Source organism: Sceloporus undulatus, chromosome 6 (assembly GCF_019175285.1).
Source record: "Sceloporus undulatus isolate JIND9_A2432 ecotype Alabama chromosome 6, SceUnd_v1.1, whole genome shotgun sequence".
NCBI lineage: Eukaryota > Metazoa > Chordata > Lepidosauria > Squamata > Phrynosomatidae > Sceloporus > Sceloporus undulatus.
In genome coordinates this window covers 150,747,889-150,775,659 of record NC_056527.1, presented here as the reverse complement: position 1 = coordinate 150,775,659, position 27,771 = coordinate 150,747,889, and the positions used below count along the sequence as shown (strand labels likewise).

Genomic DNA, 27,771 nt, shown 5'->3' with positions numbered 1-27,771 from the left:
CTGGCCCTAGTGCCTTTGTGACTGTCACAATAGTTTGTGCGTGTCACAAACCCAGTCAGTCAGACCAGATAGTGCTGCCCAGTGCCACAGGGACTCAGAGAGAGGGACAGAGAGCGCTACTGGCCAGGCAGTGGTCCAGTTCAGATTTCGGTCCACTGGCCATTTGGATCACAAACATGGCCACCTCTCCAGGGCTTCTTGTAGCCCTTAGGGCTTTCCTATTAGGGGCTAGAGCTCAAAATCAGCCAGAGATCTGTACTTCCTGCCCCAGCTACTGGAGATTTATTTGGATTGTCATACCTTTTTTGCTATTAGCGTTTTATTACGTACATTGTTTATTCAAACGCTATTTCGGAACAAATAGCACAAGACGGCTGCGTAGAAGTCCTGATGAGGCTGATGTAAGTGTGACATTTCTAAGAGTCTGTTCAGGGCAGCGGTGTCCAAACTTTGGTCCTCCAAGTGTTTTGGACTTCAGCTCCCATCAGCTCCCATCAGCCTTAACCAGCAGAAATGCTGGGGGCTGAAGTCCAAAACACCTGGAAGACCAAAGTTTTGGAACCACTGGTACAGGGGGTCAGGAATACATGGCATGGGCCTTTGGTGAGGCTTCTGGGAAAAGCAGAGCGAAAGAAATGGCCCCTGATGGCCACTCTGTCAGAGGCTGAGAGAGAGTGACTGGCCCAAGTGCGTTTCCATGGCCTAACATGGTTCATTGTTGTGTGCCTTCATGTTCTTTCCAACTTACGACCTTCGTGGCAATGTTTGTTCACAGGGGCTTTACCAGGACCCTCCTCTGAGGCTGAGAGAGTGGGACTTCTTCACATTTCACCAGGCTGACAGTATTCTTTTTCATTTGCTTTAACAGATGCGGGATAACGCTTCCTCCGTCCATTGCCCTCGAGAGCCACGTGTCAATCACAGAAGCCATAACCTCTTCAATGCGGATGCTTCCTCGGATACCAATGCTCCATCCATTGCCCTCAAGAGGCACGTCTCAATCAGTGTCACAGATGCCAAAAAGTCCTCAATGCAGATGGTTCTTCAGATATCAGCAGGTCTCGGGCAAATAAATCCCGTGATAACAATTGCCCCATCCATTGCCCCCAAGAGGCACATCTCAATCGATGTCACAGATGTCCAAAAAGTCCTCAGTGCAGATGGTTCTTCAGATACCAGAAGGTCTCGGGCAAATAGATCCCATGATAACAATTGCCCCATCCATTGCTCACATGTCAATCACAAATGCCATAACCTCTTCAGTGCAGATGATTCCTTAGATACCAGCAAGTCTCGGGCAAATACATCCCACAAGAAGGAAGACTAGAGGACCTACAAGCAAACCACTACGTGAAAGAGAAATAGATGCCAGTCAACGTCAGAGACTTCATTTCTGACAGTGAAAATAAAATTTCATGATTATTGCCATTCCTTGCAAGATGATTCTATTAATATATAGAATGCAATTAGAAATAATGATTTTCCTTTATGCCGACGTGAAAGACATCTCTCATCACAGCAAGCACAATTCAGATTAGCAACCCGTTCACACTGTGCAGTTATAACACTATTATTCCACTTTAACTGCCCTGGCTGCATTCTGTGGAACCCTGGGATTTGCAGTTTGGAAAGGCAATAGAGTTCTTTGGCTGAGAAGGCTAAATATTCCTTACTAAACTACAAATCCAAGGATTCCATAAGATGTTGCCAAGACAAAGCCAGGAATAGTGCTATAACTGTGTCAGATGATAGTTTTTTGCCAGCATCTGTGGCTTTGGCTCTTCAGAGAATGTAGAGAAGCATTTTCTGAAGATGCCATCCACAGATGCAGGTGAAACGTCAGGAATAAACTCTTCTAGAACATGGCGACAGAGCCCCAAAAACCCACAAAAAACTATGGATGCCAGCCATGAAAGCCTTCGAATCCCAGACAACCATGTCTGTTCTTGTGCATGTTCCTCTGTCAGGTGACCCTAAAACAAACTATCCAGGGGTTCCTTGGCCAGTTTCTTCACAGAAGGTTTGCCATGGCTATTCTCTGAGGTTGAGAGAGGGTGACTGGTGACCCTATGGCGAATATATCTAGGGGGTTTGTTGACAAGATTTGTTCAGAGGGAGTTTGAATTTGCCTTCCTCTGAGGCTGAGAGAGTGTGACTTCTGCAAGGTCACCCAGTGGGTTCACATGGCCATGCAGGGCATTGGACCCTCGTCTCCAAGCCATGACACCATGCCGGCTGGAACGACAGTGTCTCAAATCCTCCAGTCAGTATATGAGTGTGGTTTGAATGTTGGACTATAACTTTGGAGACCAGGCTTCAAATCCCTGCTTGGCAATGGAAACCCACTGGGTGTCTGGGCAAGTCACACTCTCTCAGCCTCAAGGGAAAGCAAGGCAAACCTCCTCTGAACAAAGCTTGCCAAGAAAACACCAGTGTCACCGTAAGTCAGAAATGACTTGGAGGCACCAAACAACAATGACGTCAAAAAAAGGAACTTTGGTGGGAGCTGGAATCCAAAATAAAGGGACTCACCTTGAGGGAGCTATATAATCCAGAAAAGGAACTTTGGCGGAGCTGTCTTCCAAAAGACAACAAAGAAAGAAAGAAACTTTGGAGGAGTAGCAGTCCAAGAAATCTTGAAGGTGATGGAGTCCAAAGAACCTGTGGGAGACCCTGTGGTACAAGAGATTTTGGAGGAAATGTGCTCCAAGAAAGGAACTTTGAGAAAGCTGTAGCCAGTAAATAATAATAATAATAACAACAACAATAATAATAGTGGAACTTTTTGGGGAGTTGTAGCCTCCCCTGAAAAAAGGGAGTAAGGGAACTTGGGGGCCAGTAATCCAAAACAAGGGACTTTTCTCCACACTTCATCTCTAAAGGATTTGCCATCGCTGTCATAGGGCATGGTTTCCAGGTGCTTTGCCATTCTAGTCGCCCTCCTTTGGACACATGGCTCCAGTTTCTCAACCTCCTTTTGAATTGTGGGGCCCAGAACTGGACACAGTATTCCAGCTGGGGGCCGACCAAAGCAGAATAGAATGGCACTATGACTTCCCTTGGTCTAGATGCTATATATGAAACGTGTTGCACCAGCACATTGCAACACTCCATACACAATAGCATCATTGCACATGGCAATGGATGGGTGCCGTGGTGCAAAGTGAAAAACCCGGAGCAAAAGGCAAGTTTTTAAAAACTGTTTTAGATGGGGATAAGATGGATTTGATGTGGAATGGGCCTTAAGTCCACACTTGAATCGAGGATTTGGCCATGCGCTGTATAGACACATTGCAGTGAGGTTGGGGGGTGGACTGGATTAATCCATTCATGTGGACATGCCCTGAGTTAACCGAGTTATGCCTGTATATATATATATATATATATATATATATATATATATATATATATATACCATACATACTCGACTATATGTCAACCTCATGTATAAGTCGAGGACAGATTTTGGGGGCGAAATGACAGATTTTGATATGACCCTTGGATAAGTTGAGGGTAAAGCTTAGGGGCATGCAACAAAGGCTCTCAATGGTGAAGCATAGGAAAACAATGCCAAAGAGCCTACAATATTATGGTAGGCATAGCCATTTCAGCTCACACTAAAGGCTGGATGAAAGAGAGAGTAGAAGGAGGTCAGTGCTTCCAGGACAGATTGCACGCTTGCCTCTTTAAAAAGAGTTAAAATACACTATTTAAATTGACTGATGGATAAGTCAACCAAGGTTTTGGGGGAGTCAATTTTTGGACTAATGAATACATACAGTATGCCCCTTTTCAGGATGCTCTGGCCCATTTTTTTCCCCAATAGGACTTTTTCAACACCGTTAACTTTAAATAAGGAAAAAAATGGAATTGTTTAAACAGAAAAGAGAGGAAAGGGAGAGCAGACATTTGGGCAAAGAGAAAGAGAGAGAATTAACATCTTAATGAGTTCAGGGTCTCATTGACATTCTTCTCATGGAGAATTAAAGAAAGCCTCATGGAAGAAAAGTTTTAACCGTTGAACTCGATCCAGCCATTGAGACTTTTCTCTCTCTCTTTTTTAAAGCATAGCTGAAAAGCTTTGGGAATTGCTTTTGGAAAAGTCTCCTCCTATCGCACTACGGTTTTTGGCTTAGCCAATGTCCGCTTGCTGCTGTTTCTGAAGTCATTGTGCAGTTTTACAAAACTAGACGCTTGTGAAAACTTCAGAAAACTTCAACAACGCAGCCTTTTCGATCAGACTGTTTTTGCCAAAGAAAGGACCCCTCTCTTCCACCTTCATCTCCCAAAGAAACAACTATTAGTGGAGAGAAGATGACTGAAAGCAATGAAGTCAGGTAACAACATCATTTCTGGAAATGTTCTTACTTTTTGGGCAACTGTGGTTGTGTTCTTATGCTGAGCATGGACTACATGCTTGGGACTATGGGAGTTGTGGTTTCCCCCTTCAACGTTACTTCTCAAAGCTCTGGTCCTAAGTACACTTCACTTAGGCTGCATCTACGTTGCAGAATTAATGCAGTTTGACACCGGTTTAACTGCCCTGGCTCAATGCTAATTATAGTTTGGTGACCTATTTAGCCCTCCTCTAGTGCCATCACAAACAACAAATCCCAGGATCCCATAGTATGGAGCTGTGGCACTTAAAGCGGTGTCAAAACTACACTATTTCTACAGTGTAGACGCACCCTTAGAGTAAGCCATGCTAAGCACTTTGGAAAGGACCTCTGAATGAAGTTGGACGGGAAAGCTGGGATTCAGTTCTGCTGCTCCATGGTTGTGATCCAATGTTATTTTAACTTGTTGTCTGCTGTTATTTTATTGTTCAAACGTATTAATATGTATTATGTTTAATTACTTTCATAGAATTCAGATATATAGCTGTGTTAAGAAATTGACAGCATGAGCTTCCTGAGGAAGTAAAGTCTGTTGTTGTTGTTGTTGTTGTTGTTGTTGTTGTTGTGTGCCTTCAAATTGTTTCCAACTTACAGCAAGTTTAAGGCGAACCTATCCTAAGAGTTTATCACACTGGGGCTGATTTCAGCATTTAAGAGAGATTAAAGCGCATTTAAAGCATCCCGCAAACGAAGCAGAAATAGCGAGTGTGCATTATTATCACACACAATTGTGCAAATAAAGCAATATCAGAAATGCATTGTCGCTGAAATCCCGAATGTAAACAGATGTGCATTCATGCTTTTATGTGCCACTTTAAATGGCGGGTTTTGTGTGAACGTCGTGTGAAATCGTTACCCATCATTACGCAATTTTTTCTGGGATATTCACGGGATAAACTCCTGATCTCCTTCGTGTGATAAATGCCTTTTAGGAGTTTATCACACGGGGGGAAATCCTCTTCAAAAACAGGGTTTAAAAGCTGGGAAAATCCCGCAAAAGCAGGTTGATTTTCACACACAAAGTGGAATTAACCTGAATGGAAAGGAGACAAAAGCCACTCCTTTTTGTGGCGTCGAAGGCTTTCATGGCCAGCATCCATAGTTTTTGTGGGGTTTTTGGGCTCTGTGTCCATGTTCTAGAAGAGTTTTCTTCCTGATGTTTCGCCAGGAACGAAAGTAAAAAGGAGCGGCTTTTGTCTACTTTCCGTTCGGGTTAATGCCACTTTAACAACCACGTCGTGTGAAAATCAACCTGTTTCCCCCCTAATTTAAACCCCGTTTCTGCATGGGATTTCCCCCGTGTGGGTTTTCTGCTTACTTAAAAATCAGATCTTGGAAAGAAGGTGTTACAAATAAGACAGTTACTCGTCCCTTGTTCCTTTCCAGGAGGCAAAGGTATTTTTAATGAAGTCAGATTTCAAGAGAAATGTGACATAGGCTGTGTCCGCACTGCTGAAATAATCTGGTTTGACGCCACTTTAACTGCCAGGGCTCAATGCTTAGTAATTTGGGGAAGTGTAGTTTGTTAAGGTGCCTCGATGAACTACGCTTTCCATAATTCCCTGGCATTGAGCTCCGCAGTTAAAGCAGTGTCAAACCAGGTTATTCCGGCAGTGCGGCTGCAGCCACATAAGAGCAAAAACGACCTTCTGATGCAAGGAAAAACTGTTTTTAGTGACTTAGTTCCAAAATGTTACCTCAAAAGGGTGTTTTTAAGAGGGGTTTGTTATTTCATCTCATCCTCGATCCTAACCTTTTCCTTCAAAGGAACAGAAAGTAATGAGAAAAATAACAGGCAATGCAAAGTTATGCACTTTATTTTCTTCAACCTTTGCAACAAATAAGAGGAACGGGTTACTTTCCAGACCCTATTATGAAGAATGAGAACAAATTACTATACTTTTATAAAGCCCCGAACATATATTAATAAATAAATGTTACGCATTTCAAGGGCATATCCTTCTAAGGCAGCATGTATATAGGATTGCCACCTCATTTCAAATGGGTCTTTATGTATCATCTGCAAAAAGGACAACAGCAGTAACCCCAAAACAAGACCAAAAAAACCCCTCAGAGATGGATTCTTCATCAAAATGTCAAAGTCGACAAAAGTTCCAAAGTTGTATTTCGTTTGCTGACATTCGCCTGGTTCCAAAAGAGCGATTTTGCACTTTGAGAGAATAAATCTTAGACCGATGGGGACTTTGGCTTTTCTGCCACAAGACACAAGTAAACACAGGACTTAAAGTTGCAGAAATCAGGGTAAGGGGTGGGATGCGAATTCCTCCATGGGGGAAACAAATGCTGTTTTGTTAGCGATAAAGCCGAGTCACAAGAGTCACACAAGAAATAAAGGGTGGGAATAAAAAAGAAGAAGAAGAAGTCAGAAAAGTCCAAGACATTCCAGATCTAAAGAACCTTAAACCTTTTCTGCAGAGAGCATGAGAGAATTGGCTTTGATGGTATGTCTTGGCCACTTTCCTTCTGGTTCAAAAGAGCTATGTTCCAGGGGTAGCTGTTTTGGCCAGGCAGAAAAATATAGCAAGATGATGATGATGATGATGATGATGATGATGATGATGATGAGAAGTTGAAGGCTTTCATGGCTGGCATCCATAGTTTTTTGTGGGTTTTTGGAGCTATGTGGCCATGTTCCAGAAGAGTTTATTCCTGACGTTTGGCCAGCATCTGTGGCTGGATCTTAAGATAAGCATGTTTTGAGAGCTGCATCCACAGATGCTGGGTAACGTCAGGAATAAAACTCCTTTGAGAACATGGCCACATAGCCGAAAAAACCCACAAAAAACCTAATAATAATAATAATAATATCAGATTAAAACAAAGAAACAACCCTCCTCCCACCTTACGGTGATACCTTTGACAGGCCACCCGAAAGGCACAAAGCTGCAGAGGTGGCATCTACGCTGTAAAAATAATTCAGTTTGATGCTGCTTTAACTGCCTTGACACCTAGTTCCCGCAGAACAGTGGGGTTCCTCGTTTTGTGAGGCAATGGCACTCTCAGGCAGAGAAGTCTAAAGACCTTGCAAAATCCCCAATCCCAGGATTACATCGGATGGAGCTACAGCATTTATAGTGGTGTCAAACTGTGTTATTTCTGCAATGCAGATGCACCCAAAATTCTCAGGGGAAAATTCTGTTGCCTTGCCTTACTTTTTGTGTCCCAGATGCTCCATGATGTGCAGCCCTTAACTCCCTCTGCCACTATCTTAAATTCAGCTTTAACTTCTCAAGAAAGATGCAGCTCCGTGACCCTCCAACTTTACACTTATTCTCCAAAACTGACATTTATATTCAATGCCTGAAGAAGAAGAAGAAGGCTGTTTGCTTTGAAAGCTTGCACAATGTATTTTGCCTTTGGCAGCCCTCCTTATCCACTGGTTTTTTTATCCACGGATTCAAGCATTTTTTAAAAAAGTATAAATTCCAAATAGTAAACCTTGATTTCCCACTTTATGGAAGGGACACTATTTTGCTATGCCTTTGTATTTAATGGGACTTGAGCATTCATGGACTTTGTTATCCATGGGAGAACCTGGAACCAAACCCCAGCGGATAACAAGGACCCACTGTATACAGAATATGAACAAGGGCTAGGAATATACATTTAAATATGGTGATCATATTTCCAAATCCACATTTTTTTGAAATTATATGCCTATAAGATGTACATTCGTGCAAAGCTAAGGCAGTAAGATCTTACGACTTTTGAACCACGGATGTGGATGAAATATTGACCTCTCCAAATCTGGTGAGCAAGTCTTTTCAAAAGAGTCAAAGCAAGCAGGAACTGACCCTCCGTTAAATTCCCCATGGATGCAATATGATTTTTAAAGAACGTGTGCATTTGGAAATACCAAAGATGTTTCCTTTTTCTTTCCCTTCTGCAGAAATTCATCAGAAGGGCAGAACATCTCAGAAGATTTTGGGACAGGTCAAGAAGATCCCTTAGGTAAATATACATAGGGAGGGATGTATGGGGTTGACTTAATGTAAACACTCTGATGATGTTGCCTTAAGATAAACCGGAGAGGACACCTATTCAAGGTAAGGGTTTTAGAGAAGAGGGAATTTCTTTATCACACAAGGAAGGCCCCCAGGGCCTGGCCCTGCGTCTCCAGTTTTTATGGGTCATCTCCAGACGGGAGATAAGGCAGCAAATTCTGTTGCTTTGCTGGGCTCAGCTCCAAGAAAGAGGAAAAAAGCCAGGGGCAAATCGAAAACGTAGTCACTTGCTACAATTCTCAAGGTTTCGTAGACTTGTTGCAAAGACAGCTTGCAAAGGCTCTTCAGAGGGTAGCATTTGGAGACCTATGCTGCATCCACACGGGACAAACAGCCCCATTGGACACCACTTTCACAGCCATGGTTGAATGCTATGGAATTCTGGGAAGTGTAGGTTTTTGTGTGAGGTGTTTCGCCTTCTCCGTCCGAGAGATCTGGTGCCTCAACCGACGACGAATCTCCAATGGCAAGCAACCAGGTAAGAAGCAAAACCATGTGCACTCCCTAGTAATGTCCTAGACCTGTTGAATGTCCCTCTTCTACATAACCATTTAAAGTATAGGATGTGGTTGTTGTTGTTGTTGTTGTTATTTTATTACTGTACATACTTGACTATAAATTGACCTCATATATAAGTCGAGGGCAGGTTCTGGGGCCAAAATTATGGCTTTTGATCTGGCCCATGGATAAGTTGAGGGTAAAACTTGAGGGGCACATAACATAGCAAAATTTCCAGCAGGAAAGCAAAGGAAAACAATGCCAAGGAACATACAAAATTTCAGCAGACATAAGTGTTTGTGCTTATGCTAAAAGAAGAACAGACAAGAAAATAGAAGGGGAATCAGTGATTCCAGGACGGAATACATTTCACCAGATTACCTTTCACTGACTTGCGGCAACAAGTCAGTGAAACCTTTTTGGTAAGAGTTAAAGTACAGCCCTTAGATTGACCCATGGATAAGTCGAGTCACGTGTTTTTGTCTAAAATTTCTAGACTTATACATGAGTATATACAGTATGCATGCAGTATACAGTATGTACAGTATACAGTATGAGTATAGTATTTTACTGCATGGCCCAAACAGCTATCCCTGGAACATACAGTCGGCCCAGATCTCATACACAGATTTTTTTATATATTCAAGCATCCATGGTTTGAAAATGTTCAAAAAAGTATAAATTTCAAATATCAAACCAGTAGAGCTCCGGCTAGCCAACCAAGCCATCAGACTCGAAAGGTAGCCCCTTTTCACACCAATGTGATCCGCACCCCATGCACCCCCTTGGTGATGCCCCTGACCTGCCAAACATCCCTTTTTCTACACAGCCATTAAAAGTTTAGGCCAAATTGCGAGACTGAAAATCCTCTCTGTTTTTCAATCTGGCAACCCTGATCCCGGAAACGTAGATGCCAACTGCACCACAGCTGTGGGCCTCTGCCTTTTCCTGAACTAGTGGCACCAGGAAAATAAAATGGAGTGGAAAACAACTCCAGATATTGGGTGTTTGTGGGTTTTTCGGGCTCTTTGGCCATGTAAATAAATTTTAAAAAAGTCCTTTTCTTCAATTGGAATTTACCTGCCTTAATATACGTATAACCATAATGCCTTGGAGTTACTTAGGGTGCATCTACACTGTAGACATAATGCAGTATGACATTACTTAAGTGCTGTCGCTCCATCCTGTGGAATCCTGGGATTTGTAATTTTACAACGTCGTGAGCCTCCTCTGCCAAAGAGAGCTGGTGCCTCTCCAAATGTCAAATCTCAGGATCCTGTGGGATGGAGCCATGGCAGTGGTGCCAAATGGCATTGTTTCTGCAATGTAGGTGCATCCACAATTTCAGAGGCATTGCTGTAAATTATAATTAAAAGGCAGCCCTGGCTTTAAAGAGGAAGACTCCTTTTACATTTATTTTCTGTCATGACAAAGTTCAACAGCGGCCCCATGTTCCCACAGGAAAGAAATGGCGGCGCTCCATGAAAATCTTGCCTGCAGATGTTTAGCCACAGAAAACCCATTCTTCGCCTCCACAAAAGATGCTTTCTTTCACAGGGATTGGCAGCTGGCTAGCTTTTGTTTTTCCCTGATTGTGGATTGAGAGAGAGAGATCATAGACCAAATGGGGGAAACAGAGCCTCCGTCCTGTTTGGAAATACAACAGGATGCTGCTACACGAAACCTGACATAACTGCAAGTGGTTAATAAATTTGGAAGAAAAAATAATATTGCATTATAACTCCCAGATTTCTCATAGTGTAACCATACACTCCAAGGAGTCTAAATTTGGCCGGGATGGTTCTGATTAATCCCTCGTCTTCCCACTTTTTCAGCTGCCTTTAAAATGTCCCAGTTTCTCTCTTCTACTCGTACTTTCCCTCTTTGCCTTCAGCTTACTCTAATTGCTGCAAAATGAGTTCAAAATGGAAAAGTATTTTGTACTCAGTTAAACTCAGCAAAGGATAAAGGATGTAGACCTAATCTACAAAAGCTTCTGCTACAACATCTTTCCCAAAGTTTGACACCACTTTAACTGCCACGGCTCAAGGTTATGGGATTTTGTGAGATATTTAGCCTTCTCTGATGGAGAGCTCTGGTGCCACAACAAACTGCAATCCCCAGAATTGCATAGCATTCAGCCATGGCTGTTAAAGTGGTGTCAAACTGGATGATTTTCAGAGTGTGGTTGAACTCTATGCCTGTGAATGCTACCCTCCGAAGTGTCTTTGCAAGCTGTTGCAAATTGCAGCAACAAGTCAACCTTGGAAATAGTAGCAAGTGACTGAGTTGGAGATTTGCACATTGCTCTTTCCTCTTTCCTGGAGCTGAGCCCAGCAAAGCTGTAGAGTTTGCTCCCTTGTCTCCCGCCTGGAGATGACCCACCAAATTCAAAATGCAGAACCAAGCCCTGAGATCTGGCAGCCTTAGTCAAAAAGTTACTTTGGAGAGGGACAGAGCATCTCCAGATCCCTCCCAGTGCTTCCAAGCGCTGCAGGAACCATCACACAGAGTAGTTTTGGCAAAGTGGCCTGAGTTCTCTTTAGAATTTGTTCTCCTTTCCCCCTCTTTTTCTCTTTGAACGGCTCGACAGCAAAAGCCCAAACCGCGCCCGTCTTTCTTTCTTGGAGAGATTTGTGTTCTCACTCAAGGCTGGCAAAATGAACTTTGCTTTAGTTTTCTAAGGAGTTTATCAAACGGAAGGAATTTCTCTTAAATTCGAATGAAAAGAAAGTGGGGCCAGAACGCGTTCACTTAAAGTCACTAGTTTAGTGCAATTACGTGAATGCGGATTGCGTTCTAACTGGCTCCCCATTGCCCAAAAATAGCATGCCATTGCCCAAAATTGCATGTGGTAGTCTATCACACAATAACGTGAAACCCCATGATTGCGTTCAGATTGCCATTGGATTATACTTCCAATTTCCCTTGTCTGATAAACCCCGAAGTCGGAGTCACAAAAGCATTCAAGTCACCTTCTCAATACCAGTCTCTTGACTGCGGTTTGAGCCATTTTTCTCTATTTATGGGCCAGAACAAAAACAAACTCTACACTTTAAAGTTATTATGGATGATGACCTTTTATAAAAAGGTGTTTTATACTCTTACTCCCCGTGCCATTTGCAGGTCAATGAAAACAAAACGGTTCCTGCCCACAACAGGAAACTAAAATCTAAATCTGAATGGAGGATAGAATGAATCTACAAGATAAGGCCTCTCCGGAAGAACTCTATGTGAAAGTCAATTTTATGATCATATGTTCAGATATGTAGTTTTTCAGTTATAAGGAAATGACTAAAATCCAAATTTACGTTAATACTGTGTTTCAGTACTTTGTATGATGTAAGTGGCCGTGTTGATGGAGGTAGTAGCAATTTCAAATGTTTAATGTCGAAATTGTTTTTGTAAATTTGTTTAAAAATATCAATTTAAAAAAGGATCTAAAATCTAAATCTTACAATCTAAAACCATTTTTGTGCGTCGAAGGCTTTCACGGCTGGTATCCATAGTTTTTTGTGGGTTTTTCAGGATATTCTGTCATGTTCTCGAAAAATTTATTCCTGACGTTTCGCCCACATCTGTGGCTGGCATCTTCAGAGAAAGATGGTGGTGAAACGTCAGGAATAAGCTCTCCTAGAACATGGCCGCAGAGCCCGAAAAACCCACAAAAAACTATAAAACCATTTTGCTCACCAGGTGTTTAGCTTTATTTTGTTTTAGCCTTGTCGTAAGCCACCTTGAGAGAGCTTAATGTGGTCAACTGCCACAGTTTCAGAGATAAAGCACTAAGGAAACAAGACAGATACATTACTATGGTTTGAGTGTTGGACTATGACTCCAGAGACCAGGGTTCAATTTCCCGCTTGACCATAAAACCCATTGGGTGACCTTGGGCAAGTCCCACTCTCTCAGCCTCAGAAGATGGCAATGGCAAACCTCCGCTGAACAAACCTTCCCAAGAAAACCCCAGGACAGGTTCGCCTTAGGGTCACTGTAAGTTGAAAATAACTTAAAGGCAAGCAACACACACAAGCCATCTTGAGTCTTATGTTGGGACAAATGCAGGATATCAATACAGTCAGCCCTCCTTATCCATGGATTTTTTTTATCCACGGATTCATGCATCCACTGCTTGAAAACATTTTTTAAAAAGTATAAATTCCAAATAGCGAAACTTGATTTTCCATTTTTAGATAAGGGCCGCCATTTTGCTATACCATTGCATTTAATGGGAACTGAGCATCCACGGATTTTGTTATCCACAGAGGGTTCCTGGAAGCAAACCCCAGCGGATAACAAGGGCCCATTGTAAAACTAAAGTTATAGCGGTGTCCAACTACATTATTCCTTCAATACAGACGCAGCCTAAGAAGCAAACTACATCTTTTCCCTTACCTAGTGTGGGGCTTGGAGCAATTGCTTCCATTGACCCATTGATAACCCAGCCCTGCCTAAACCTGATATAGAGCTAACAGCATTGAACATGTTCAGAAGCAGTGTACCTCAAAGTGCGCTCATGCTGCATTACAACACCAGGGGAGGGATCTGAACTTTGCAGGTATGTTGTTTAACAAATTGAGATGCTTCTTTTCCGCCAGCATCCCTTTGGACCACGTCAGCCGATGGATTGGTGAAACTGCGGCGAGACCCCTCTTGCTCCCAGACGCCGGTCACCGTTCATCAGATGTTCCAAGAATCCCTCGAGAAATATGGGTCCTTCAATGCTATGGCCAGCAAAAAGGCGGGGAAATGGGAGAAGATCACCTTCGCCGAGTATTACCGACTTTCCCAGAAAGCAGCCAAGAGCTTTTTGAAGGTAAAGAGAGACCGAGGGAGAAAGAGGGAGAGGAGGCAGGATATCCAAAATGCTCCCCTTCTTTTGCAACTCCTATTTCTGTATCATTAAAAATTGTGCATTGGTGCATTGGTGCGACTGTGTCTGCAACCACACTGTAGAGCTAATGCAGTTTGACACCGCTTTAACCGTCATAGCTTTGGGACATTTAGATGGTACAGAATTACGGTGGGACAAGGAAGAGGAAGACAGTGGTAGATCCAAAAGATAATTGGGAAAAGTTACTTTTTGGGAACTACAGTACTCCCCAAATGGCCTTGGAATTGTAGTCTGAACAAGTAACCTATTAATACTGTATTTTAATATTAATCATGTTTAATCATGTTTAAACTTTGGTACTCCTGCCTTTTTAAATTATTGCAACCTGCCTTGAATCCCATTATGGGAGAAAGGCAGGAGATAAATCTTTGAAATAAATACATACATAAATAAATATGCCAAAAGAGAAGGCAGGAAGCCGGCCAAATCTTATCTTGTGTTTGAAGGAACTTCTGCAAGTAACATTTGATTTCTCTTACCCTTCCTTTATTTTTTCCCCCCCAAAAGCTTGGGCTCCTACGATTCCACAGCGTTGCAATCCTTGGATTCAACTCTCCAGAATGGTTCATTTCAGCGGTCGGAACTGTTTTTGCTGGGTAAGGATTGGAGGGAAATTGCACAGCATTAATTTCCAACACTGGTCAGAGCCTATCTAACCCTGTGGTCCTGAGACAAGAAATGTACATAGCCGAACTTAGGAAAAATGTTATCTCTTTGAGCTCTGACTCCCAGGATGCTCCAGCTGCCTTGGCCAGTGATCTTGTTGGTTGCGGGATTCAGGGCTTTGACTCCTATAATGGTTTTGCTATAAATGGTTGAATTTTCTTGGAGGTTGGGCATGAGAGTATCCTATTCCAGGTTTTGCCAGGATAAATTGTAGGCACAAGCCTTGAGGAAGTTCCAGAAGTGTGGTGCTTAGCATCAGGTGCCAGGGTTGGATTGACTCTTGTTCGACAGATGTATAAGACTATGACCCAGTCATAGGGCTAGCGTGGTATGATGGTTGGGCATTGGCCTAGGTTCGAATCCCAGCTTGGCCTTGGAAACCCACTGGGTGGTTTGTGGCAAGTCAAACTCTCTCAGTCTCAGAGGGTGGCACTGACAAAACAAATCTTGCCAAGAATGTCCCATGGTAGTTTCCCCTTAGGGTTGCCATAAGTCGGAAACAACTTGATGGCACACAATAACAATAATTGTTTAAAATGACCCTGTAGCTTCAGCGTAGGAACACTGGCGTAATTGTATGGCATGAAATGAACAGGTTCTTCTACAACATTATGATCCTATAACCCCAGGATAGCTGCACTGACATAGTTTTTATGTTACAAGGAGAACAGGTTCTTCCACATTACTGTGACTCTGTAACTCCAGAGTAGCTATGCAAAATACAGTAATGTGTGACCCTCTATGCTAATGATATGCTATGAAGTCAACAGACTTCCTTCAAGTTCAAATATATTAATGTTAATATATTAATAACTCCAAGTGTACCTACGCTGCTGTAATTTTACCCTATACAGCGAACAGATTTTTCTGCAACACAGCAACCCTGTCACAGTTAAAGGATAATCCCTGGAAGAATTTTAAGCGTTGCATTCTGTGAATGGGATTCGACTTCAGAGTTGTAGTCCAGAAAAGACACTTTCCCCAGGTTCTTCTAAATGGCCTATGCTATGTCAAGATGAAAATTTAACATCCAGTGCGAGGGGTGAGGGCTGAGCCAGGTGACACCATCAGAGGTGGTGACACCATGAGCTACTTCTGTTGGTGACACCAACTCTAGTGCCCCACCGTCAACAGACATAAGATGGGATGCTTTCTTTTGTTTTGAAAAATGTCTTCCCTCCTCTCCCATTCCTGGTCCCAGTGGCATTGTGACTGGAATCTACACAACCAGCTCTCCTGAGGCTTGCCACTACATTGCTCACGATTGCAGAGCTAATGTCATTGTGGTAGAAAACCAGAAGCAACTGGACAAAATAACACAGGTGAGGGGCTTGTAAGGTAAGATCTCTCTATTGCCAGAAAATTGCCTACGTTAAAAATCCCCACTTGGTTGGGAGTAGTTCAGGACTTCATGTCCTCCATGACAACCACGAGTGCGTCATGGTGCCACCCATGTAACCCATGTTGGACCTTGCTTTTTGGGGTGAGAGGATGATGTTATGGCTGAGGAGGAACTTTCTATAGTTCTGTTGTTATGGGCAGATTACTACTGGATGGGGTTTCACTGGAACTTGGAGACTCTGCAAGGGTGAGGAGATGATGGTCCATCTCAGGAGGCTTATGGATCTGGATGGATCCCTTATGCGGAGGTTCCTGATGCCAAAACCTTGGCCAATGTCTGGAATAGGGAAATGGCCATGGCAGTGGACATTTTATTTATTTATTTATTTAATTACTTTATCCTGCCTTTCTCCCAAGTTGGGACCCAAGGCGGCATACAACATATATATATACACACACACATGCACACGCGCGCGTGTGTGTGTATAATATTAAAATAGCATGATTGCCCCAAAGCATTCCCTCCCATTGAAAGGGACCCTGAAAGAAATGCCTTGGGAGTCTATCACGCAGGAGGCTAAGTGCCTAAATCCCGTGCAAAGACGGGATTTAAATCTAGGAAAAATCTCGTAAAAGCAACATTGTTTTCACACTCATGATGGTCATTGAGCATTAATGCAAAAATAAACCCACACAGAAAGTGGATGAAATCGGCCTTTTTTTACTTTTGAAAGTAAAAAGTGGCCAATTTCGTCCACTTTCTGTATGGTTTATTTTCGCGTTAATGCTCAATGCCCACGACGTGGTGTGAAAACGTTCCCGCTTTTGCAGGATTTCATCACTTTGTGTACGTGTTAATACACGACGTCGTGTGAAAATGATCCCGCTTTTGCAGGATTTCCCTGCTTTAAACCCCGTTTCTGCACGGGAAAAACCCTGTGTGATAAACACCTTGGTTCACTGGGGAATGAGTGTGACAGAGACGAGATTGATGATAGCAGAAGACTTTGAGTGAGTCTGACCAAACACAGGGTAGAGATCCTTGGAAAGCCTTAGCCATAGCAGTAGTGGCAGTGAAGACATCCTTCTCCACTGCCACCTTTGCATCCAGAGGAGCTATCTGGAGTAGTTAAGGGCTTTTGATACTCTGCCCCACAAGAGTGGTGTTTAAACCACTTGGTATCCCATTGTGAAGAATTTGCACACCACTGTGAGGATCAAATTCCTCAGATCTGCTCTGACTTGAATACTGTGCTTGATGCAGGCCTGTCTGCAAAGGGATCTTGTAGCACTTTTGAGACTAACTGAACAAAAGATGTTGTAGCATCAAGTTTTGTAGATGTAATCTACTTCCTCAGATGCATGGAGTATGAAGCGAAAGCAAACTGCTGCAGCCTCTTCTAGTTTGTCTGTTCATTCCCCTTAATAAATTTTGCCTTCTTAACCACACTCTGAAGTTGCTTGGCTAAACATGTCCCTGTTTTAATCTGTGAAATGTGGGAAGGTGGGTTTATAGGGTTTGGATATTTAAATTATGCTTTTTGAGCCTTTGGAATTCAATGAAATCATCCACACTTCAGGTTGGTTTGCTTGTTTTCTTTAAACACGGCACAGATCTGGAATCGTTTGCCCCATCTGAAAGCGGTGGTGATGTACAAGGGTCCGTTGCTGGAGAAGCGTCCCAATTTGTATACGGTACGTGAGCATGAACCCTGCAAATAATTCCTGCCATGGCTAATTTGATTTATGCATCCCCTCCTGTCACTGATCTATCTGAAACCTGATTAAAACAGTTGTGACTCCACTATGTGATGTTATAAATATAGATGAGAAAGCCAGAGAGAGAAGTCTGGGGAAACACTTAGTCTCTTGCCACTTACCAAGATCGTTTAAAATGCTATAATATCTACAGATATATCCACAGATTCCTTGCCCACAGATCCAAGTGTCCATAGATTGAAAATATATATTTTTATATTTTTAAAAATATAAATTTCAAAAAGCAAGCCTTAATTTTGCCATTTTATGTAAGGGACACTATTTTACTATCCCTTGCATTTAAAAGTACAGCCAGCCGTGCATTTTGATATCCATGGGGGAGTCTTGGAACCAGACCCTGGCCCGAGGTTTTCTACTCTTGTGCAACACATACACGCACATGGGAAACTAAATCCAATGATGTTATACGACTAGTGAGATCTGGGTGCAGCCTGGCATCCTTTGGACATGCCTAGAGCGTCACACTTTCCATACATTCTTCTGAGCTGTTTTTGGAGAAGGCTTCATGGAAGGACCGGGTGGCTCTTTTCCTTTCATGCACACAGCTCTCTGGATCCAAGCCAACCTTTGCGGATAGTCTATGGAGCTGGAAACTTTATCCCAATGCAAGAGCCAGCCAAGAATACAGCAGCACCCAGGCAACTGGGAACAAGAGGGGATTTACACTTCCAGCGCATGAAATGCCAACATGGGGGAGAACAAATCCTTGACCCATCATAAGCAGTGGCTCTGTCTCTTTCGTTCTGTCTTGCACAGAGAAGGAGGCCAAGCTCACATTTATCTGTACAATACCTCCAGTAATGTTTGGTGGGTTTGCTCTGAAGATGCCAGCCACAGATGCTGGTGAAACATCAGCAAAAACTCTTCTAGAACATGGCCACACAGCCTCCAAAACCCACAAAAAAAAACTATAGATGCCGGCGGCGGTGAAAGCCTTCAGCTTCACAATGTTTGATGGCTCTAATGTCAGCAGGGAAATTACCCGTTTCTGTTTCTTTTTTGTCTGAACTGCAAAGGAGCTCTCCAAAAAGGGCTAAACCTATTTCTAGGGATTGGGTATAGTGCCTTGCCTAACACCTTTAAAGTTCATATTGCAACCCGCCTCTGGAGTTTATCACACGAAGGAGATCGGGGCTTTATCCCGTGAATATCCCAGAAATATTGCGTAATTATGTTAAGCGATTTCACACGATGTCACACAAAGCTCGCCGTTAAAGTGGTCACAAAGAAGCATCAAGGCTCATCTTTTTACTTTCAGGATTTCAGCGACAATGCATATCTGATATGACTTTATTTGCGCAATTTTGCTTTGTTTGCGGGATGCTTTACACGCACTTTAACCTCTCTTTAATGCTGAAATTAGCCCCAGCATAATAAACTCCCCCGTGACAGTGGATGCCACTGGATCCCATTGGGTTTTCCTTCCAAAATGAACACAGTTTGCAAGTCTTTCATTTTGAGAAGCAAAGGTAACTGAAATGAGGCTGTTGTACTTTGGACATATCATGATGCGACTCATTGGAAAATATGATAATGCTTGGTAAAGCAGTAGGAAAATAGGAAAATTGACTCGGTCAAGAAAGTCACAGCTGTCTTGCTTACAAGAACTGAGCAGTTAATAACTAGGGCCCTTGGAGGTCTCACATTCATAGGGACCACAATATGTTGAAGTCCACTTGATGGCAAATAACAATATTTTAAGCTTCCATGTTGCTGTTGTTGCTTTGTGCCTTCAAGTTGTTTCCGACTGATGGCGACCCTAAGGCAAACGTATTGTACCTGCTTATAATACAAGCAGATAGTCTAAAGAAGGACAGAATGTAACTTCTGAAAACTTGGTTGTTAATAATAATAATAATAATAATAATATACACTGAAGTCTCAGAAAGCAAAAGTGTCACTATCTTGGCCACCCAGTTTTGGATTTTGGAATTCCAGATAAGGGAGACTCCATTTGTACAGTGTTTTTCAGGCTATTCAATGTGACGGACCGACAATTATTTTTCTAATATACCAGGGATCAATGTACCTGTTGGTTACAGCAATATCTTTCTGTCCTGGAAACCTTTTATGGTCCAGGAGCAGATGGTTCACAGAGCACCTCTTTGAGAAGTTTTCATAGGTTGTGCAATGAACTAGCTGCATTGGCAGATAGCTTTGCTTATGTCCCTTCTCCCCTTCTCTCTAGATGGATGAATTTATGGAGCTAGGCAATGAGATACCGGACCGAGAGCTTGATGCGATCATTCGCTCCCAAAAGCCAAATCAATGCTGCGTCCTGATCTATACGTCTGGAACCACTGGGAAGCCAAAAGGTGCCATGCTGAGCCATGACAATGTAGGTATTCCTGGGGCTACTCGTATGCCAAGATGTAATGGAAGAAGTTTATTCATGCTTTTTAAATAGAAGAGATCCAGTCATGGCCAGAGGGTAGGAAGCTATTTTTCAAGAACCATCAGTAGGGCAGTGAATATGCTCCGGGTTCTAGTCTGAACTTTGAAGTAGCTTTCCAAGGTCCTGAAGCTATTTAAGTTGCTAGAGTCCAGCAGTTGGAGAGTTCTTTTAATGTTTGGACTAAAACCCAGACTTTCCATGGTTGAGCGGAGATTACAGCCCTGGTCTCCAAAGTCTTAGTCCAATGCTCAATCTTGCTGGTTCTCCAATTATTATTATTATTATTATTATTATTATTATTATTATTAAATATATTTATTATAAAATATAATATATATATTAATAGGGTTTTTTGTGGGTTTTTCGAGCTGTGTGGCCATGTTTTAGAAGAGCCCGAAAACCCCACAAAAAAGATGGATGCCAGTCATGAATGCCTTCAGCTTCATATATATTAATGTTAATATATTAATAAATATTATTATTTATTTGGTTTTAATATTGATTTGCTATTGATTTATTCTTTAGAATACTGATGCTAATTATTGATGCTAAAATACTCATGGTTAAATTATTATTAAAATAAGTAAGATTCGACTTTCAACTGAGACCATTTTTAAAAAAATACTTATAGTGACATTGCTCCAAAACACACTGCAGAAGTTAAAAAAAAACAAACCCACATTTGAGACCACTTCAACCCAATGCTATGGAATCCTGGGAATTGTAGTTTGTTGTGTTGCCAGAGCTTTCTGAAAGAGAAGGCTAAACATCGGACAAAACTACAGCTCCCAGTATTCTTTATTATTGAGTTAAAGCAGTCTCAAAGTGGATTATTTCTGCAGTGTGTTTTGGGCCATAGAAACATAGAGAGGGATGCCATCTGGTTCTTTGGTTTTCAGGCGGCCTGAATAAAGTGACCTCCTGTGATCCCGAATAAAAGGATAGTGGATATATTACAAAAATCCTTAGTGGCTCCTTTTCCTCTGAGTAATTTCTATTCTGCGGACCAGCTGCTTGCAAAGAGGCTATTTTAAACTCTCCCTTCGCACTGGAAAACATCCTTTGCTTGCATGTGTGTACCGATGCCCACTTCACGAAAAGACGTTCCACTTTCTCTGGTCCGGTTCAGAGGTGTCCGTCCCTCTGCTCACATTTGATGATGTGAGAAGATGTATTTAGATGCTTAGGAGGAGATGCCAAAGGCTGGGATTGAGAAGAAAGCAACCTCCTGGCAATCTCTTCTCCCCAACTGACCTCAGCTTTTTGTTGTTGTCATATGTCTCATGGGCCAGAAAGCTTCCTCTTCTTACAGCATGGCTATTTTGGATTGTTATAGATGGCTATTTTGCTATGTGGACAGCATGGCAGGTGTCCCTCTTTATAAGTGACGTCTGTTATCTAAAGGTTAGAAAGCTTCTCCATTTATACAACCTTCCTAATGCCGCGACCCTTTAATACAGTTCCTCATGTTGTGGTGACCTCCAACCATAAAATTATTTTCATCTCAGTTCTTGAAACCATCGGAAATATGTGTTTTCTAACGATCCCTTTTATAAAGTCTTTTATAAAATTTCATTTTATTTCATGTTTTCTTTGCTACGAAAGCTATGCTTTATGAATTTTATGAGTTTTTGGCGTAACTAATACGTAGTACAGGGGTACCCCGGGTTACGAAAGTAATCCGTTCCGCGGAGCCCTTCGTAACCCGAAATCTTTCGCAAGCCGAAATTGCCATAGGCGCTAGCGCTGGAAGCCGCGATTCCGTGTGAAAAAGCGCCGAAAAGCACCAATTTTTTTTTTCGTAACCCGAAAAAAAAAAACGTAACCCGAAACAGTTTTTTCTAATGGATTTTTTTCGTAACCTGGAAATTTCGTAAGGTGGTGATTTCGTATCCTGGGGTACCACAGTACTGCATATTTTGGTCTACGACCGTAAATACACAATGATCAAAGTCAAACAGGATTAAAAATGAATCAAACCGACTCCGGTACCTAACTTTTGCGCTTCCGTCGGAACAGATAACCTGGACGTCGGCGCATGCCAGCCGGGCGGGCGACATGCAACCGGCTGAAATCCAGCAAGAGACTATCGTCAGCTACCTTCCGCTCAGCCACATTGCGGCCCAAATATATGACCTCTGGACTGGGATCAAATGGGGAGAGCTGGTTTACTTCGCTGAGCCAGACGCCTTGAAGGTCTCTGTGTGGAGTTTTGTGACAATTGGATTGATTAACCGATGTGGGAAGAGGGAGGATGCACTAAAACCAACAAAACACCGTCTATCCAAAAACAGGGGAAATCTTGCAACGTCGGGGGCCGCGATTCCCTTACCCTGATTTAGGCAGTAGTCAAGCCAAGCTTAGCCGGCGCTCCCTGCACTTTTCCGTTTGTAATGTTGGTTTCTCACTCTTCGCAGGGAGGTTTGGTGAACACCTTGAAAGAAGCATTGCCCACCTCGCACATGGGGGTTCCCCGGGTATGGGAGAAGATCATGGAGAAGATCAAGGATGTCTCATCCCAGTCTGGGTTTGTGAAGAAGAAGATGCTTTCCTGGGCCATGTCGGTCAGCTTGGAACGAAACCTGAGCTACTCAAACAGGTAACAGGAAAACAAAGAAGGAAAAGGCATCTCCAGGTTAGGGCTATGGATGGAAAATCTGGACCTTTCTCTTTCTCCAGAAGTACAGTGGTCTCTCTACATTCGCTAGGGTTAGGGGCACAGGACCCTTGGAATGTGGAAAAACCGCAAATAACAAAAACATTATGTTTTTACCTGAGAGAACATGTCTCTAGGAAACTCTAGGTCATCCAGTGCAACTCTGTGGTCAACATCTGCCAGACATTGACCATTGAACTGCACTGGAGGAGCTACAAATGCCTAGCGGAGTGTTCTCTGTAGGAATCTCTAGGTCCTTCAGTGAGACCTTTGGTTAAAGTTGACCATAGAATTGCACTGGAGGACCTAGCTATTCCTAGAGAGAACATACAATCTGTGAATAGTCAAATCCGCAAAAGTCAAATCCACAAATGTGGAGGGATGACAGTATTCACAGCTTTTTTAAAAATAAAGGTGAAATTCTTTCCATCTTAAACCTAAATAAAAATGTCAATTCTGTTAAATTTTTCAGAAAACACAGAAAATATAGTTCTATACACAACCAGCTACATCTCTGTGGATAGTCTTGATCTGGCAGCCCTAATGATATCCTATCCCACTTTTTTTTTTTTACTTTTGTGCCTTAAAAACGGTTGCTGTTTCTTGTGAGTTTCTTCATGCTCTTTCCATTTTTGTGCTCCTTAGTGATCTCAAGCCCTTTCGAATGAGGCTGGCCGAGGCTTTGGTCCTTGCCAAAATCCGCAACGCTTTGGGTTTCTCTCGGTGTCAGAAGCACTTCTGCGGAGCAGCGCCTCTCCCATCCGACGTGATGCAGTTTTTCCTGGGCCTGAACATCTCTTTATACCAAGCATATGGGATGAGCGAGACCACTGGGCCCCACTGCATGTCCGGGCCATATGTCCACCGACGTGACAGGTAACCTTTTGTGGTGTTTATTCCAGCAAGATGGCCAAGGCCCCAGTTAACCATCTTCTGATCTACATTCTCAGTTATCCTAGTAGTTGCAAACTGAATTCAGAGCACAATAGTAGTTTGTACGCCATTAATCCAGACGGTTTCATTTGTTATTTTTGCTGCTGCCGGAACCGTTCCTTTCTTTTTCTCTTGCAGCTGTGGCAAAGCTGTCCCAGGTTGCAAAGTGAAGCTGGCGAACGTGGATGAAGAAGGCAATGGAGAGATTTGCTTTTGGGGCCGGACTGTTTTCATGGGCTACTTGAACATGGAGGACAAGACCAAGGAAGCCATTGATGAAGATGGGTGGCTTCACTCTGGAGACCTTGGAAAAATAGACAGGGATGGGTTCGTCTATGTCACCGGGAGAATTAAAGGTGAAATGCCTTTTGGCTGTATCTCAAAGTATTTATTCTCTCTCTCAGCAGGTGCTAGGCTGAAAATGTTCTCTCTCTTTTTCTTCCTGGTAGTTTCCATTTAGTTCAATAGAAGAGACATTTCTTTCTTTTCTTTTTCTTTATTGTTCAAAGGAGGAGAAATTTTGGAAAAATCCTTTTGTTCTTAGGTACAGTACAGTTCTTGTTCAGTGTGATTGAATGTGTCACATCTACGTATATATATTTTGGCTTTCCTACAGGGTGAGTATCCCTGCTCTGAAAATCCAAAATCTAAACGTGAGCACTGACACGATGCATTGAGAGAGACCAAACAGGGATATTTCGAATCATAAAGTACTGTAATGTTTTCAAGATGTGGGCAAAGCAGTGGGTCCTTGGTATCGGCTGAGATTTTGTTCCAGGACCCTTTGCAGAAACCAATATCCATGGATGCTCAAGTCCCCTTAAATGCAAACGACATAATAAAATGCTGTCCCAATATAAAATGGCCAAATCAAGGTTTGTTTTTTGGAATTTATATTTTTTTAAAATATTTTCAAGCCCTGGATGGTTGAATCTGTGGATAAAGAATCCATAGATACAGAGGGCTGAACATGTGTTAATTTTGCTTAGAAGCACTTAACCGAAATCAAGACTTTTATTTGGTATTTAGGTAGTAGACATTCTTGTTCACAGCTGAATTTTAGTGATTCCTTTTTTGGTATTCTGAACACTTGGCAACCCTAGGATCTTTGTCTCCAAACTGAACACCTTCTCACTTTCTCCTCCTTTTAGTCTTTACCTTGCATGTCTCCGGTTCTTAGTATTGGTGTGAATTGTCCTGGCCTGCCTCCTCTTGGCGGTTTGCTAGAAGTCACATCAATACCACATCTCAAGGATGCCCGCATTGTGACTCACATGGTGTTGCCAGATTTTTTTTTCCAAAGCTGAAATTCACACACACTCAACAGAGAGTAAAACAAAACATGATTTGGGGAGCAACCTTGCAATGCAAGCTGTATATTTTTAGAGATGGTGTGGGAAGAGGGAGGACTGATCATCATTAGGATCCCAGCAGGTGATCTATCTATCTCTCTATCCATCCATCCATATACACATACCAAATACACACACACTAGAAATGCTCTTTCTAGTGTGTGACTGAACTACATGTGCAATGTATTTCCATTTCTTAGAGATCATCATTACAGCTGGGGGTGAAAATGTGCCTCCTATCCCCATTGAGGATGCCGTCAAGAAGGAACTGCCGCTTATTAGCAACGCCATGCTGGTTGGAGACCAGAAGAAGTTCTTGTCCATACTACTGACTTTAAAGGTAGAGGGAGCAAGCCGGATGAAACATTTGAGGTTCATTCACATGCATTGTTCAGTGGTGGATTTGCTCAGTGCTGAGCAGGAGAGGTGCACTTCCTTCACTATCCATCACTACTGGTGAGGAACTGGGGAAGACATGGATTGCCTTGAGATTCCAATAAGAATCACCGTTCCTCTGGATGTTGTTGGACTGTAACACTCAGCATTCTTCACCACTTTCTCAGTTGGCTAGGGCTGCTGGGAATTGCAGTCCAACAGTTTCTAGAGGGTTGCATGGTTCCTGTCCTACCTCTAACTATTACACCGCACTGGCTCTTTCAAAATGCCCAGTCCCCTGTGTTGCACTGGGACTTGAGTGATCCAGGTTCTTGTCCTCCATTAAGCCATGAATTTCACTGGTGATCTTGGGCCAGTCCCCCTCTGTCAACCTAACCTACCCCACAGGGTTGTTGGGAGGATGACATGGAGAACATAGGAAGCTACCAGAACCTTGGAGTCCACCTGATCCAAGATGGTTAGAGTTGACTCCCCACAGCTGTCTAGGATTTCTGGGAGAATTTCCCCTTTTGCCCAGCTGTAGATTCAGCACTAAGCAAATCCATGGCAGTTTCCTATCCAAGTACCAACCAGGCTTGACCCTGTGTAGTTTCCAAAATCAGATATTAGATGTGTTTAGGGTGGTATGGTGCTATTAAGGGAAGAGTTGAATATACCAGGATAAGTGGGTTTTTGTGTAGGTCCCCTCCAAAGTGCACTGAGTGCATTCAGGGTGAGTGTGAACGGCAAGAAAATAACCAGGTTTCACTCTGTTATTTCTGTATTGTGAATGCCCCCCTGGAGGGCTGGACTTGATTTCAAGTTTCCCTCTTTTTCTTCCAGTGTGCAGTAGATCCCGATACATCTGAACCTACAGATGCGCTGACCCAAGAAGCCAGAGATTTCTGCCAGAAAGTTGGAAGCCAAGCCACTAAAGTGTCCGAGGTTGTAAGGATGAGGGATCAGGCTGTCTATCGGGCCATTCAAGATGGCATAGACCGAGTCAATTCGCGGGCAGTTGCCAATGTCCAGTGCATTCAGAAATGGGCAATCTTACAAAAGGATTTTTCCATTTCCGGAGGAGAATTTGGTAAGCCTTCCCCCTGCTGATTTTATAATATGGAAGGATAGCATAGCATAGTGCTTTGAGTGTTGGATTGCGACTCTGGAGACCAGGGTTCGATTCACAGCTGGGCCATGAAACTCACTGGGCAAGTCACACTCTCTCAGCCTCAGGGGAAGACAAAGGCAAGCCTCCTCTGAACAAATCTTGCCAAGAAAACCCCATGATAGGTTCACCTTAGGGGTGTAAAAAAATGATTTCAAGGCACAACACAAGTGTGAGTTGCTTACCATCTTTATCTGAGTAAGGCTATATAAAATCAGGGCTTGGAAAAGTTACTTTTTTGGACCATGAGCCACAGCTCATAAGCACTCCTTCAACTAATATCATTCATCTTCTAAAATCAGGAGTTTCTTTTTAAATTTGCTGTTTGCACCAAGATCTTTCCCATGATCACCTGCCAATGTCAATTCTCTTCTGTTTTAGGTCCGACAATGAAGCTAAAGCGGCAGGCCGTTATCGAGAAGTACAAAGATGAAATAGATTCTTTTTACAAGAATTAAAAATAAAGGCTGCGGGACTGCTCTCCAAATTCCATTAGAACATGAAGCGAATCCCACCACCTTCTTCAATAGAATAGGCAAGGCTGTCATTCTCGGGGAGATGTTTCTTCGTAGGCAACCTCCGTTCTGGAAAGCAACATCAGAGATGTAATGAATTTTCACAAGAGATGTGAAGAACATTGCCTAGTCTCCAGCTTATCACTCCAGAATACTATTCCTTTGGATGGTTGAAACCCCGATATACATTCCATTTAATTTAGATTTGCAAGTAGAATATAGATGCTCGAAATGGAACATCAGTAGAGCGATCGTGTTGAAATAATCTTAAGTGATGCTGCAGGTAGCATGCCATCCTACTTCGATACAGTGGTGGCCTGTGGCTTCCATATCTGAAGGAATGGTGAATTAGTTCTGGGTTTGACTTTAAATGACCCATGCAAAAAGGTGCCACTTGATCCTTTCAACACCCTCCAACATCTCACAAATGAAAACCATGTGTGGCCAAGTCATATCAGAGTGTGGTCAATGCCAAAAGTGAAGAAGATGAAAAGAATGAGAAACAAGCGTGGACAGGCTGCAGCAGTTTGCTTTTGCAAGTCCACTGGGAAGGCCAAAACTCCACCTTCTCTTGTTGCTTTTTCCCTGTTGAGCTGAATACAAACTATTTCAGCACTTTAAATTCAGTTCTCGCCAACTGGAGTAAGCTGAGGACAAAAGTGGAAAGAGAAATTAGGACGTTTTAGAAAGAACTCAAAAGTGAGAAGACGGAGGATTAACTGGGACTGTCCCCACCAGGACAACTATGATTTCCAACACAGAGGAAACTCTTGGGCA

The 27,771-nt window shown here is 42.7% G+C and overlaps 2 protein-coding genes across 4 annotated transcripts; both read left to right on the top strand.

Moving 5' to 3' along the window:
* Window positions 1–103: 103 nt before the first annotated feature.
* On the top strand, window positions 104–1,550 carry LOC121934203. The gene is made up of 2 exons (XM_042474454.1): window positions 104–401; window positions 869–1,550. Exons 1-2 carry the CDS (start codon window positions 177–179, stop codon window positions 1,325–1,327), a joined length of 684 nt encoding a protein of 227 aa, XP_042330388.1. The 5' UTR covers window positions 104–176; the 3' UTR covers window positions 1,328–1,550.
* Window positions 1,551–4,254: 2,704 nt separating this feature from the next.
* On the top strand, window positions 4,255–27,425 carry ACSBG1 (acyl-CoA synthetase bubblegum family member 1). 3 transcript variants are annotated; one of them, XM_042474450.1, is made up of 14 exons: window positions 4,255–4,337; window positions 8,308–8,369; window positions 13,519–13,736; window positions 14,322–14,410; window positions 15,682–15,802; window positions 17,436–17,516; window positions 19,789–19,938; window positions 22,015–22,191; window positions 22,413–22,594; window positions 23,297–23,527; window positions 23,723–23,940; window positions 25,137–25,276; window positions 26,155–26,401; window positions 26,861–27,425. In XM_042474450.1, exons 1-14 carry the CDS (start codon window positions 4,315–4,317, stop codon window positions 26,935–26,937), a joined length of 2,016 nt encoding a protein of 671 aa, XP_042330384.1. In that variant the 5' UTR covers window positions 4,255–4,314; the 3' UTR covers window positions 26,938–27,425. The 3 variants fall into 3 exon arrangements, with proteins under 3 accessions (XP_042330384.1, XP_042330382.1, XP_042330385.1); XM_042474448.1 differs by lacking the exons at window positions 4,255–4,337; window positions 8,308–8,369 and adding an exon at window positions 8,688–8,900; XM_042474451.1 differs by lacking the exons at window positions 4,255–4,337; window positions 8,308–8,369 and adding an exon at window positions 12,881–12,913.
* Window positions 27,426–27,771: the final 346 nt, after the last annotated feature.